The sequence below is a fragment of the Ascaphus truei genome, chromosome 17, assembly GCF_040206685.1.
Source record: "Ascaphus truei isolate aAscTru1 chromosome 17, aAscTru1.hap1, whole genome shotgun sequence".
NCBI classification, from domain to species: domain Eukaryota; kingdom Metazoa; phylum Chordata; class Amphibia; order Anura; family Ascaphidae; genus Ascaphus; species Ascaphus truei.
In genome coordinates this window covers 12,035,839-12,051,304 of record NC_134499.1, presented here as the reverse complement: position 1 = coordinate 12,051,304, position 15,466 = coordinate 12,035,839, and the positions used below count along the sequence as shown (strand labels likewise).

General features: G+C 42.7%; 1 protein-coding gene across 2 annotated transcripts in view; it reads left to right on the top strand.

Moving 5' to 3' along the window:
* The window catches only part of IFT56 (intraflagellar transport 56), a 43,020-nt gene that overhangs the window by 179 nt on the left and 27,375 nt on the right, over positions 1 to 15,466 (top strand). For both annotated transcript variants that reach the window (XM_075573959.1, XM_075573961.1), the window contains exons 2-4: positions 5,238 to 5,375; positions 11,626 to 11,718; positions 14,793 to 14,907. In XM_075573959.1, the coding sequence (XP_075430074.1) occupies positions 5,238 to 5,375; positions 11,626 to 11,718; positions 14,793 to 14,907 (346 nt within the window). The remainder of the gene's footprint in view (positions 1 to 5,237; positions 5,376 to 11,625; positions 11,719 to 14,792; positions 14,908 to 15,466) is intronic.

The window sequence follows — 15,466 nt, the reverse complement described above, 5'->3', positions numbered from 1 at the left end:
ATCATATAGGCCTGATCTGTAAATACGGAGTAACAACCGGTGCCTGACACCCTCCTCGGCACAGAAGGGGTTAATAAACTATATTAACCACATTATTAGGGAGTGTGAATGGCCCTACTTCTCCAGGGCATGCTATATCCTGAGGTGAAGGGACTGTCAATTAGATTGCAAGCTCATGGGCAGAGATCAAGGGTGCCTGGATATTGCGTACGTGCGGCGCGAGCTGTCACCCACATCACTGTGTCCCCCTCTTAATAATCGGGGACCTCACTGATTTAGCGGTGGCGTCGCTGTCTTGGAAGAAGGCGAAGTCCGGCGCCTGGTTGCAGCTCCTCGTGATTATTTTAATAATGTTACTGGGGATATATTTTAGGTGTGTATATCTTTATTTGTATAGTGCCATACATAACGCTTTACAGCAGAAACACCCGTCACATAATGGGAACAAGCGCTTCACACATAAAAGTAAACATTAGGAAAAGGAGTCCCTGTCCGAAGAGCTTACAATCTAATTGGTAGGTAGGGAGAACGTACAGAGACAGTAGGAGGGTGGGTAAGTGCGTCGGCAGGGGGCCAAGGTCAGTGTATGGGGTGTATAGTATCAGCCACGGAGCTTCTCGTATACATCGTTACAGAGGTTTCTTTTCATTATTAATGATTTATTGATAACAGCCCAAAGCTTCATAATACATTTCTTACGTAGCACCGAGAGTGTCCGGAGATCATTACACAGATATTAGTGATTTTCTTCACTGATCTGCAAAGTATTATGAGATTAACACTTTCACTTTGCAATGTTTTGCAAGCACCTCTTGCAGTGAAACGGTTAACCTCCCTGTTTATTAGTAACAGTGAATCCATAAAAATAGATGAGGTTTTTGTGTAATGTTCTCTGTAAGAAATGTATTCTCAAAGGTCTGGGTAGTAAAGGCTTTGGGCTGTTATAAATGACTATAAACTTTACAGCTATTATTGTTATATTGAAGCTCCCCTGAGAAAAGATCTGGTTACCATGTTCATTATTTTGTGGTAACCTGTTGTTATACACTCACACATTTTTTTAAAAGTCCATGTGACGAAGTGACCACGAGTTGTGAAATGCGTTGGATCTAAGTTTGTCCTAAGCAAGGATCCGTAGTCACTCAGGTAGTGGTTACGCTAACACTTCTCACACCAGTAGGAGTCAGGAGATGGGCTCACAGAGGACTTAAATTTTAAGCAGATAAGCTTCAGTTCCATTGTATACTATAGCTTTTTTTAACTTATGTTTGTATGCTATTTAATAAACTGTTTTACCTGTGGCCCACTCTAAGTATGTTTTGTGTATACACTTCTTCTATAGTTAATGTGTGTGTGTGTGTATATAAAATAGCCGTGTTAGACCAGTTGCGACGATAGTGCAGAATACATGAGTTTTTTAGTATTAGTTATTCAGTATTATACCCTTTTTATTTGGACTAACAATTTTTGTCATAGGACAAGATTTCGAGAGTTCCCCTCTCTTCCTCGGGTCAGCAAGGATTTACACTGATTTACCACTGATTTACAAAGGAATCTATGGCTAAAACAGAGGTTAGGAAAGCAGAAAGGAAAAAAAGAAAAAAAACGATGTAGATAAGGTAGGATGAGAAAGGGATGTCTGAAGACATTGGAAGGGTAATAAAACGGTGACAAGGAACAGCATGGAGGAGGAAGGGGATGCTGTGGTGGGGGGGTGGGGGGGTTGGGGGGAAAGGTGTGGATAAGAACATTGGCAGAGAGGCAGGATAATTACAAACAATTGTGATAGTGTGTGAGAAACCCCATATCCGCATTAAGTCCTTTTATTTGGTGTCAAAGAGTCTTATCATTCTGCGTTCAAATGTTTTTCGTTCTTGGGTGCGGTTACACATTACATTGAGAATTTAGATTTTTAAATCATTTATGGAATGATCTGGCTGTGAGAAATAATGTCCCACTGGTGAGCAGTATCTTCCTTCTTCATGGTGATGTATAGAGCAGCGGTGCACAAACTTTTTGAACTGCGACCCCCTTCCTGGGAGCCGCAGTGTTCATGCCAACCCTCTCCCAATGTCTCTGGGTCAAATGACGTTGCAGGTCATATCACGTGACCCACTGTGTCTTTTGATGTGCGTTGCCGTGACGTCACATGACCCCGCTGCGCCATTTGCCGCCGCGTTGCCATGGCGGCGCGTCGCCGAAGACCCGGCTGGCAGCAGGTAAGTGAGTTAGAGACCTCACGCCTCCCCTGGCATTTAATTTAAATGCCGTTGGGAAGGCCCCCCAGTTTGCACACCGCTGGTATAGACTGCCTGTGTATATCCATTCTGCCTTGAAGTTTTGGGCTGGTTTCCCCAATGTAGCAACCTTGGTCACATTTGTTGCACTGAATCATATACACTACATTCCTGGATGTGCAGCTGTTTGATCCTTTAACATTGAGTGTTCAATGGTTGTGACTGGCTGTGGGATCTTGGCATATATGTTTGCACTGTTTGCAGTGTTTGTTGTTGCACGGTTTTGTGCCATTATCAGTGTCTTTAAGTTTGTTGTGAAGTTTTCGGCTGACTAATTTCTGTTTGAGGTTTGGTGGTTGCCGGAACGCAAGAATGGGAGGTTTGGGAAAGATTTATTTTAATGTCACATCCTCTGCCAGCATGGGTTGCAGATCTTTGATTATTTTTCCTATACCCTCCAGGGTAGGGTTGTATGTGACCACTAGTGGTATGTGAGTGGTAGGTTCTTTCAGTCTGTATTGTAGCAGGTGTTCTCGTGGGGCTTTTAGTGCAGATGTAATAGTTTTGTCAATGGTCTTTGGTTTGTATCCCTTCTGTCTGAACGATTCGGTCAGGGTTGTAAGATGTCTGTTTCTGTCTTTAGTGTCGGCGCATATGCGGTGGTATCTTATAGCCTGGCTGTGTATGATACCTTGTTGGTGTTAGTGGGATGGAAGCTGGAGTTGTGGAGGTAACGGCATCTGTCTGTTGGTTTCTTGTATACAGATATGTGTAGTTTTCCATTTTTCAGTGTTACTGTTGTATCTAGAAAGTTTACTAGGTTTGCTGAATAATCCATTTTGAGTTGAAAGGATGGATGGAATAAGTTTAGCAACTCGTGGAATTGTTTTAGGTTTCCTTCACCCTCTGTCCATATTATAAACAGGTCATCAATGTATCTGTAGTATTTGTAAGGTTTGTGGGGGCATGTAGTTGGGAATCTTTGTTCAAGATTTGCCTTGAAAAGTTTAGCATATTGCCATCTTGGTACCCATTGCTGTCCCCCATTAGTTGTAGGTACATTTCCTTGTTGAAGCTGAAGTAGTTGTGTGTGAGGATGTATTCTATCAGTTTGGTAATTACATCAGCGCTGTATTTCTGATCCAGGGGAGATGTTGTAAGGAATTGCAGACATGCCTCAATACCATCATTGTGGGGGATGTTGCTGTAAAGGGATTCTACATCCATGGTAACTAGCAATGTGTTGGATGGTAGTTGGTTGATGTTGTTAAGGTTATTATCCTGCCTCTCTGCCAATGTTCTTATCCACAGCTCCCCTCCCCCCCCCACAAACAGCATCCCCTTCCCCCTCCATGCTGTTCCTTGTCACTGTTTTATTACCCTTCCAATGTCTTCAGATATCCCTTTCTCACCCCCAACTTATCTACCTCTGTCCCCCCCCCCTCCCCCCCCACACTGCTTTCTTAACCTTTCTGTTTTAGCCATAGATTCCTTTGTAAACCAGTATTGCTGACCTGAGGAAGAGAGGAGAACTCTTGAAAGCTTGTCCTATGACATAAATTATTAGTCCAAATAAAAAAGGTATCACCTAATACTGAAGTGTGTGTGTGTGTGTGTATACATATATAGAGATAGATACAACAAACAAAGATGCCCAAAGCTACTTCCAATGTGACAAAAATACACAGTGCAATACCTATATATTCTCTTGAAAAAGGGTCATTTAGTTTAACCTTTTGGCCAACATGTCGTAAGATATACAGCAGGGCTCTGCTTTTCGGCGATCCGCCGATCCGGCGTCACCGCAGAGGGGGCCGCCATGTTGGATTGTAAAACGCGCATGCGCAGAACGGGCGGTTGCGCCCGGCGAGCATGCGCAGACCGTAGTTTGCGCATGCATACAGTAGTTTGCACACGCAGACCGTAGGTCGCGCATGCGCACAACGGCGAAAATATCGGTTTGCGCATGCATAGACCTGAAAATCGCCAGATTCGCTTTCACAGGAGGGCCCCGTGTATGCGGCGGGTTTTAGCCATATATATGTGTGTATATATGTATACGTACACGCACACACACACACACTGTGGCAAACGGCTCCCTTTGTGTAGCGCTGCCGTTTGCCCAGACTCTTCGCGACACAGTCTTCTAGGGTTTAATTTGTAGAAAAGGAGGACAAACACGTGTATGCACTCACGGGGCACTCAGCCCTCAACCTTCAGCGGTTTATTTTTCCATTAGTGACACTAAACATTTCAAACACTGTCACTTTAAGAAACGAAATCATAAAATAAACACCTACTCCTCTTAGGAGACTGACTATACCACTTCTGCAATTTCTAACCAAGCTGCCAGCTAAGCTCGTTGCCAGCTCCAAAACATGCCCTATCATATACAGCAAAACAGTCTTTAAACACTGCAGAGTATTATGTAATCCTTATCTGTTATTGTAGGGGATTCCACTCCCAGGGTCTCTGTGTAGCTCCAACAGCAAACAGGAACGCCGGTTCCGGGGAGCAGGCTGTGTCCAGCCTTTGGAAAATCTTTATCCTGGGTGGGGGTCCTAGCTGGTCCCAGCAGCCATGCTTCCTGCATGGCTGGGGAACCAGAACAGCCAGGGTCCTTCCTGGCTTGGAGGAAATTAATCTCTCCCTTTGCTTGGGAAAAGCAGTCTCTCTTGTGCAGGGTACTTCCTGCCTTTTTAAACCTTCATTTAGGAGTGCTGTCTTAATTAGTATCAGATGCAGTAAGCTCCCATAGAGGAATTTAACCTCCTGTACACTGGAACCTATCCACTCCGCTACCTCTCTAGGCCATAAGGACAGTGACTCCGTCACAATACATAAACATACACACACACACACACAGACACCATTGTCTTATCTCCCGATGTATCTCAGAATATGTTTTTGTAAATAACTAGCATTTGCAGTATTGGCAACACATGCTTCTGTTAATGGTAATATCGCTGTTTAATCCATATTATTCCTAATCCTCTTCAGATGCTTTCACGAGCCAAACCTGCTGTGGGCAGCGATCTGCAGCAGGTCGATAAACGCAAGAAGAAGGGCAAGAAAGTTCCCAAACTGGATGAGCTGCTGGCCCAGCGGGACTTTACTGGGGCCATGACACTGCTGGAGGTAAGAACCAATGAGTGCTAAGGTTTAGCATGCACGAACACCCATTCAAATAAATAAGCGTTAAATAAACAGATCCTCTTACTTGGCCCTCTGGGCCAAACACCACTATTTTCAGCTCCAAGGACCTCCAGGTTCTCTAGATACTTACCTGGTTTAAATCTCACTCGGGGGACATAAAATGGCTGCCAAATCTCGGGAAAATAGGAAACTAACATGATCAGTTGTATTTTCCTATAAGATGGCCATTTAAACCCCCTTTAAAAACCAAGGAATAATACTGGTAAAGTCCCCGTAGCTCAAAATAGTGCCAATAAGCTCTGGAGGGACCACCTATTCCAATCCTGTAAAAACAAATGGTTAGTTAGGGTGGATTGCTCCTTTACGGCATGCTAAAACCAAGCACCCCTTAGTGAACCTGGGCTTTTGACTGTTCCATGAAAGGAGCAGTCCTTCCTAGGATGAGTGAGCTAATGGATGTGGCATGTTCAGTGGGGTAAAGGATTCACACCTTTTTTTTCTTTTTTAAAGAAATCAAAAGTATAAATTTTTTTAAACTGTTGGCATTTGCAGATAAAGACTTTGGAGGGTTCTTAAATCTTAGATTTGTATGCAAGCCTTTTGATGTTAGCATTTAGGGTGCCGGGTTTCCTGTCGGCACTTCCGGGTTATGTGATTGCTCTGCGATCACATGACACGACCAGGCCCCAGATGTCGGAAGTGGAGTGGGCTTTACTTTCGCATTGAACGGTCAGTCCAATCACTCCCCTTTAATACGAGCGAGTGGCAATGACATGCTAGGTACACCATAAGGGCACTGTAAAGGATAAACAGGAGTAGTTGATATACATGAACTCAGGATGCAGAAAACATTTATTTTTCAAAGCGTGTATGTATGTATATCTTTATTGTGGCAGGAGGGCCTCGCGTCAGGGTCAGTAAGACAGTGGGCCAGGCCTAACTGCAGTGGTTTATTATCCGCAATAATGACTAAATAATAGGTACTCTGTCCCTTTAAGAAAACAGAGAATAAAATAACCTACTCCTTTGTAGGAGACTGACAACACAGCAGGTCCCTCTCTAGTTAGCTGGCCAGCTAAACTGGTTACCAGCCCAAAGCACACGTTAGAGAGATAATACTGTATATACGACAAAATCAAAGTCCTTATCTGATAGGTTGTGGGAACTTGGTCCCAAGAAAGTCCAGGAAAATCCCTCTGGATTCAGCTTTAATCCCTCCGCAGGGTTGGAACGCTGGTTCCTTGGAGACAGGGCTGTGTCCCACAGCTTGTTGGCAATCCTCTGCCTTGGTGTGAGTCCCAGCAGATTCTGCGTCCTGCAGGGCTGGGGATCCAGAGCAACCAGGGTCCCTCTTGGTTTGGCAAACTCTCTTTCCCTTCTGGGAAAATCAATCTCTCTTTTGGCAGCTCTCTGCCTTTTAAATCTCTTGTTCATTTAGGAGTGCTGGCTTAATTAGCTCCAGGTGCAGCAAGCTCCTACAGAGGAATTTAACCTTCTACACGCTGGAACCTACACACTGCCAGCTTTCTAGTATACAGGGACAGTGACTCCATCACATTATGTACATATTTACTTATAATCACTCTACTCTCTCCTAAATCTGTCTCAGGGTCTCTCCTGCTGAAATCCTTCTCATGGCTTCCTATTAAATCCTGTATTACTTACAAAATTATCCTCCTCTCTTTTAAGGCTATACCCTCCTCTGCCCCTCCTTACATCTCAGCCCTAATCTCTCACTATACACTCCTCTGCTCCTCCGTACATCGCAGCCCTAATATCTCACTATACCCTCCTCTGCCCCTCCTTACATCTCACCCTAATATCTCACTATACCCTCCTCTGCCCCTCCTTACATCTCACCCTAATATCTCACTATACCCTCCTCTGCTCCTCCGTATATCTCAGCCCTAATATCTCAGTATACCCTCCTCTGCCCCTCCTTACATCTCACCCTAATTTCTCACTATACCCTCCTCTGCACCTCCTTACATCTCACCCTAATATCTCACTATACACCCCTCTGCCCCACCTTACATCTCGCCCTAATATCTCAGTATACCCTCCTCTGCCCCTCCTTACATCTCACCCTAATTTCTCACTATACCCTCCTCTGTACCTCCTTACATCTCACCCTAATATCTCACTATACACCCCTCTGCCCCACCTTACATCTCACCCTAATATCTCACTATACACCTGTCCGACTCTTGCGTTCTGCTCAAGAATGTCTTCTGTCTACCCCCTTTTTGTTATCTAAAGCCCTTTTCCGCCTAAAACCCTTCTCACTGACTGCCCCACACCTCTGGCACGCCCTTCCACTCAATACCCGACCAGCACCCTCTCTATCCACCTTTAGGTCACTGAATCTTTCTATGCGAATTACACTAAGTTTATAAATAAAATGGAGCCGCTGCTTGGGAAAGCCTATTTACACCTCATGCGGAGGTAGCAATGTCACTTTAAAAGTGGGGGAACCCCGTTCGAATCCCAGTGTGACCATGAGCAAGTCACTTTCCCGAGACATCCAGCATTAGATTGTAAGCTCTTAAGGGCAGTGACTCCTTGTGATGTCTTCCAGGTAAGGGGAGCGCAGGAAATTCACAACGTAAATACATAAAATGAAAAATATGTATAATAGTGTAAGCAATTTTACAACAAATCAGTATGTGTATAGATGTGTCTATTCCACTCACACATTTTCCTTAGGTGTGTGGCATATCAGAGATTCTGTCTCTCTCTCTCTGATGGGAGCAAAGATATTATTCTCCAGTGTAGTCTCATTGAGGATGCTGCAGTTTTCCTCCGATATATCTCAAAAGTAAGAGAGGAATCAAATAGTGTAGTCTGTCTACAATTTATGGTAAAAGGTAATAAGTTTACAAATGTACACTCACATTTTGCATATACACAAAGTGCATAGGAATGGTGAGAACTGAGGGTCCGTGGCGTCTCTCGCCGATTTACTGCCCACTCTGAGGTTGTTTCCGTGATCCTACGTCACTTCCGGTGATGGCTCAGCTGAGGACGGGATCAGCGGGGCTTGGTTCATTCGGCTGCTTGCAAAATTCAATGTACAGCACGGCATTGATTGTCCGCGTTAACACGAGAATAAACCATTGGTATTATGTTACATAGTTACACAGTTACACAGTTACATAGTTACATAGTAGATGAGGTTGAAAAAAAGATATACATCCATCAAGTTCAACCTATGCTAAATTTAGACAACAGATACTTTATCCTATATCTATCATTACTTATTGATCCAGAGGAAGGCAAACACAAACCCCAGTGACATACAGCATCATCCAATGACATCTCATAAGTGGGAAAATAAATTCCTTCCTGACTCTAAGAATTGGCAATCAGATTACTCACTGGATCAACATCCTTCTCATGTTTACTTATTTGGTATATCCCTGTATACCTTTCCCTTCTAAAAAGATGTCCAACCTTTTTTTTGAACAACTCTATTGTATCTGCCATCCGAATCTCCATGGGTAATGAATTCCACATTTTAACTGCCCTTGCTGTAAAGAACCCTTTCCTTTGTTACTGGGGAAATCTCCTTTCCTCCAACTTTAAGGCCTGGGACATAGTACGGTGAGCCGCGCTGAGCAGATGCACTTACCCCCTGCATCTGTCATCAGCGCGGCTTTAGCAGCCGCTTCCGCATGCGTGCGGAGGCTCAGGTATTTTGGAGAGACAGGCAAATTTAAAATTTGCCGCTCAGGGAAGCGGAGGAGCGGTTACGTGACCGCTCACATCCAATGGGAGCGAGGGACTAGCCCCGCCTCCCGCCTCCGCTTCGCCCCCAAAGCGCGCTCACTGCCTCGCCTGCCAGGACACAAAAAGCTCCAGTTTGAGCAGACGAGGCAGAGCAGGAGCGCTGATCAGCGCGGCCCGAGGCACCATGCCCGAGGCCTTAGGGATGACCTGAGTCCTTTGTACTGTCCTTGGGATGAATAGTTCTTTTGAAAGCTCCTTGTACTGTCCCCAAATATTTTTTTTTTGTTATTAAGATACTTAAATAACTTTTTAGTGTTGATCTTACTTTCTATTGCAATCCTTTTTTAATTATCCATTTTTGCTAATTTGATTGCCCTTTTGCAATTTTTTATATAAAAAAGAGAAAATTCGGCGCCTAATAATACTAAGTGAACATAGAAAAACTATGTGAACTAAGTGTCCAGAAAATAAATAAAAGGAACTCCAACCATAAATAGTCCAATGGCATGATGTATCAAACCTCCAATGGGTCTCTTGAAAGTGGTCTCACAGCACATGAAAATTAAAAATAAAGAATATAATAGTGCAACACCGTACAACAAGAAAAAAACACATAAATACACCAATAATAACAGAAAATAGATATAAAATAAAAATGAATGCATATTAATACTAAAAAATAACCAATGAATAATAAACCACAATTAATACCAACATATAAACAAACACACGAGGCTAGTGAATAGCTAGAAAGACTAATACATTTAATATTAATAAAACAGACAAATGCCTTCACAAAGGGAAATACTGACACAGTGATTCACTTCCAGAGGGTTAAAATTAGAATCTTACTCGCGACAGGGAAAAGTTGTACAAGTGTCCTGAACATGTGGAGGATCCAATCGCACCAACTCTGGATCAATACTGACAAGCAGCCGCCTTTGCCTCGTGAACACACACCTCAGGAACCGAAAACCAGTCCAGCTGTTCCGGCGCCTCCTGGTGATGTCACAAGACTGCGACTGGAGACTGCAAGTGTCCTTATCGTTGAGTGAAACAACTAATGAAAAGTATGACTCCTTGCGTATTCACCCACTCAGTCTCTTCAACAAAGCAACTAATAAAATCAGCTTAGGCAAAATATCAACATGCAGTGTACAAAACACTACCACCCAACATGTTTGAGACTGCGCTCACGTCAGGGAAATGATTGGTTAGATTTGTATCAATCTTTTTTTCAGGCTGCCTATCTTTCACATTTGAAAGTATTCCTTTTGTAAGCACTTAATTATATTGTAAGCATTAGCGCTGTTAAGCACATTTTTATTTTTTGCTTTTGCAATTTTTGTTACACTCCTTATAATTTTCACACGATGCCTCCATCCCTTCTGACTTAAAGAATGTAAACGCCTGCATCTTCTTTTCCATTTCCTCCCCTATCTGTTTCTTTGGCCACATTGGTTTTGATTTCTTTTATACTTATTACCCAAGGGTATACACGGATAAGTGTGCTTTTCTAACAATGTTTTAAAGACTGCCCATTTATCTTCTACATTTTCCCTGCAAAAGCATCATCCCATTGTATTCCTTGTAGATTAGTCCTCAGTTTATTAAAATCTGCCTTTCTAAAGTTTAAGGTCTTTGTTTAACCCAAATAATCTGTTTTTTGATAATTTATTTCAAACAAGACCATGTTATGATCACTGTTACCGAAATGTTCAAGTACGGGAACATTTAAGTTTTACTTCTACATTGTTTGATATTACCAAATCCAGTACTGCCCCTCTCCTGGTTGGTTCCTCAATAATTTGGGTCATATAATTGTCTTTAAGCACCCCCAAAAACCTGTTTCTTTTTGTTGTAATGCTAATCTCATTGCTCCAGTCTATGTCTGGATAATTAAAATCCCCCATTATGCAAACATGACCTAGTTTTGATGCCTTCTCCATTTGCAAAAGTATTTTAGCTTCCTCAATCTCACTGATATTTGGTGGTTTGTAGCATATCCCTACAAACATTTTCTTTGTACTTTTACCTCCACTGATAATTTCTATTCACAACATCTCAACATGTTCATCATTCCCTTCATAAACATCATCCCTTATAATAGGTTTTAGATCCGGTTTAACATAGAAGAGGAGGTGGAGCATGCTTTTATTTGCTCGATTCTTTCAAGGAAGGGAATAACCCTCTAAATGTACTGCCCAGTCATGAGTTTAATCCCACCATGTCTCAGTAATGCCTATGATATCATACTGCTCCCTTGCAGCTATTAATTCAAGCTCCCCCATTTTATCTGCCAGGCTTCTTGCATTAGCAAGCATGCATTTAAGGTTTTTTCCAGTCTGTACTATTATCTTATCTGCTCCTTCCTTTCTGCGCCCACTTGGTTTAGTCTTTAGAAGTTTTCTAGTATTATCTGTCTTTACTATGTATTTGCGAGGTAATGAAGATCCACTCATCTGTGCCCAAGTAGCATAAATATCTGCTTTTATCTCCTTAGTTTAAGCGCCAGGTCGGAGAAAGTGAAGAGGATTCGGATTTGTGGATCGGGTACTGCTCCTTTCATCTGGGAGACTACAAGAAATCTCTTGAGGTAAAATCCGTGAAGTCCCACAATCACCGTCCTGTTCATGGCTGCAATCCCACAACTCGTGCAAAGCTAAACACGCAGGAGTGTCGCCTTGTTAGGGACTAATACAATGGGAATAGTCCCAGCAGCCGGGGGTTCAGTGTTTTATTAAGACTGCGATGTTTGTGCCTGACACGATGGAGAATGTTGCGGTTATGATACCTCTAAAAGGGTTAATGGACAAACATGACTGGTCTTTATAGATGTAGTTGATCTCACAAGTCGGATGCACTGACCGACTGACAGTGAGTTTTAATTAAACAATTACGTGTACATAGGCCCTTTCCACTTTACCATAAGTGGGCTAAAGTCAGATAAAGTGGTCTTTTACTGAACCTTTATTGCCCACATTAATTCAGTGTTTATATTATTCTGAACACCAATTAATCACTATTGTTTACCCGTTTAACTTGGTTCTGGCACCGTTTTTATCTAAGTTTGCTTCACTGTAAATATTTATTCACTGTCAAGTCTAAGCTCTAACATTTGACATTATTTGAATGTTGTGTATTAAAAGTTATTTTTTATTATCGCTTAATATATCTCACATCATAATTGAGTGCAGTATACAGGCACTTTCCATTCTTGTGACTATCTCTTCTGTTTATCCTGTTTATGCACCTTTTATTTCATTCACTTATATATACTCGCTGAGCAAGGAGATTTCAATTATTTACAACCGACGGTGAGACAGCAGTTCAGCGAATACAGCACTAGATGGCGCTATTTACGTAAAGGAGCAGTCCACACGATATATAATAATAATAGCATGTTCTTGTATAGCGCTGCTAGTTTTACGCAGCGCTTTACAGAGATATTTTGCAGGCACAGGTCCCTGCCCAGATGAACTTACAATCTATGTTTTTGGTGACTGAGGCACAGGGAGATAAAGTAACTCGCCCAAGGACATAAGGAGTTGACTTGGGAATTGAACCAGACTCCCCTGCTTCAAACTCAGTGCCAGAGTCAGTGTCTTTAATCACTGAGTCGCTCCTTCTCCGATATGTTTTTATAGGATTGAAGCAGGGGGTGTCCGGAGCTGAGGAGCGTTTATTTACGCTCCGGGGACCCCTGCTTCCCTCCGTAGTGCGTGCAAGTATCTCTCGCTTTTTAAATGTTCCAAAAGCCAGGGTGTGCAGCGCACAGCAAAGATAGAGAGAGCAGGTCTTGCAATAACAGTCCTTTATTGATGGGTCATATGGGTGTGGGACAGCAGCAAACCTTCAACGCGTTTCGTTCAAAGAACTTTATCAAGTTGATAAAAAAAGCATGTCGCTTGGCGTGCCTCTTTAATGTTAGTGCATAATACAAATGCAGGTATGAACATGTAGACTAGAACTGCAGTATTTTTAAACTGTACCGTGTAAGGTTTTTTCTATGAAGAGTAGTAGGTTCAATGGAGTACGCCCATAAAGGTGTAGTAATCATGAATGATCGCAATAAATATGGCTGCCGATAACACCTGGGGAAGCCAGCAAGCAGCCCTGGTAATCGGTGTAAGTCGGGATGTGGAGTGAGGGCGGCTCACCTTTTTATTATACTACAGGAATCTTTTTATTGTGCCGTTACCTTGAGGAAGGCTGCATGTACAGCCAAACATCGGATACCTATGTAATAATAACCATGTATCCGTTTAAGAAAAATGGACAGGACTTTGCACACCCTTGATGTGTGCGTGTTTGTGCGCTTGCGTACGTGTAGGTGTGTGTTGGTTTAAAGCCAGAACTGACTAATGAAAGCAAAATAAAAACCACAGCCTCTGCAGTGTCCCCGGGCTTTGCACTTCCTTGTTGTAGAAGCTGTATAATACAGAAGGCTTATTCTCCAAGGAAGAGAAAAAGTGAAATCTAAAGACCAGATGCTTGTGGTTGTATAAGCTCATGTCTACCAGCATCTGGGCCGTACTGTGCTCCGATAAATCGAATAGCAGCGTTCTGAAAAAACAGTTCTTTATTTCAGGGATGACCATGAAGTATGATAAAAGTGTAAGCTGCATTGAAACATCGATATTCGTTTTAAAAAGATCAGCCTGTATGTTAGTGAGGGAACATTAGTATAAAAATAATGGCAAATAAAATGACAGAAATACACCCCCCTCGCCCCCTCTTTCTTGCGTGTAGTACATTACTAAACAGCAGAAAAGCACATGGATATTATTATTATTATTATTATTATGGATGCAGTCATCGTGAAATATATCGAACAGCAACATCAGAATACATATAAAAAGTAACTATATGCACTCACACATCTTTACTAGCAAAATCAGAATAAAGAGAAGTAAATATAATCACTACAAATTCAATTCTTGGTAACGAGCACATCTGAAACTGGACTAGTTGGACCCTGTGAGATGCGCTTGTTACCAATCGTTGAATTTGTGAGAGCTTCTATTTATTTTTATTCTGATTTTGCATGTATGTATGTATATTTTTAGTTATATAGCGCCCACAGTGTACTAGGCACTTTACAAAGACAATACAGTGCAGGGAATTATAATACAATAAGCGCAACAAAGTCCGACAATAGGAAAGTAAAGGAAATCCCTCCCCAGAGAGCTTACACTTTAAGTGGTATGTTAGGAGAGTTACAGAGACAGCAGGTGAGGGAATAAGTGCAGTATATGGCAGCGCTTGGGCACAATGGTGGGTAGGAGCGACTGTGGGTGTGGGACAGTAGCGAGGAGTCCAGGCTATTGGAATGCTTCATTTAAGAGGCGAGTTAAGGTTTGACTTAAAGGTGGGGAGAGAAGGTGCTTGGTGTACATGGAGTATGAGGGAGTCCCACAGGTAAGGAAGGGGCAGTAAGGGGAAAATGTTTAAGGTGAGAGGGTTGGAAAAGAGACAGTGTTGGGTAGAGGGCAAAGCGAGAGCTCACAGCTGATATGTAGCTAGTAAATATATTGCACCATGAGGCGCGTGTCTGTGTGCGTGTGGTCTTTAGCATCTACAGATAGTGGACACTACAAAACTGAAACAAGAACATGCTCCAATCACCCAACGGCACACGGGTAACATTATGTTGTGACATTATTTTAGGAGTTCAGTGTTGTGAGCAAACAAGAAGGCTGTAACCCTGATGTCTGGGTGAATCTTGCCTGCACCTTCTTCTTCCTGGGAATGTATAAGGAGGCTGAGGAGGCAGCCAATAAAGGTGAGAGATAACCGGCCATACTAGCTTTTGTGAATACCCAGCTCATTTGCAACAAGTTAATGCCACCTGTTTACATACAGTTAGGATACTGGCTGGTTGCCCAAAAATCCTGCTCTGGCTCAAGACTTCAAAGAGATCCATTTCCCTATGGCAGGGGTGGCCAACTCTAGTCCTCAAGGGCACCACCTATGCTGAAGCAGGGATAGCCTTAAAACCTGACCTGGAGTTGGCCACCGCTGCTTTATGCCATTGGTAGTTGTTTTTCAACCCTAAACACAGCAGAGTTAGGTGATCACAGACCAGTGATTCATATCTCATAACTATTCTGTATTTGACTGTATGTACATACCTTCCAACTGTACCTATTCAGCAGAGAGGGTGCCTGTTTTTAATATCCTGTACATATTCAGCCCATCTGTACCTATTAGTACCTGTTCTGCCAGTGGTTAAAGCTCAGAGCCCCATAAACGACTACGTGCGGCATACGGATTTAGGCAAAAAAGTGTCAGTTGATCGAGCCATAATCCCAACGCGTTTCAGACATATAAATAGCCTTCAC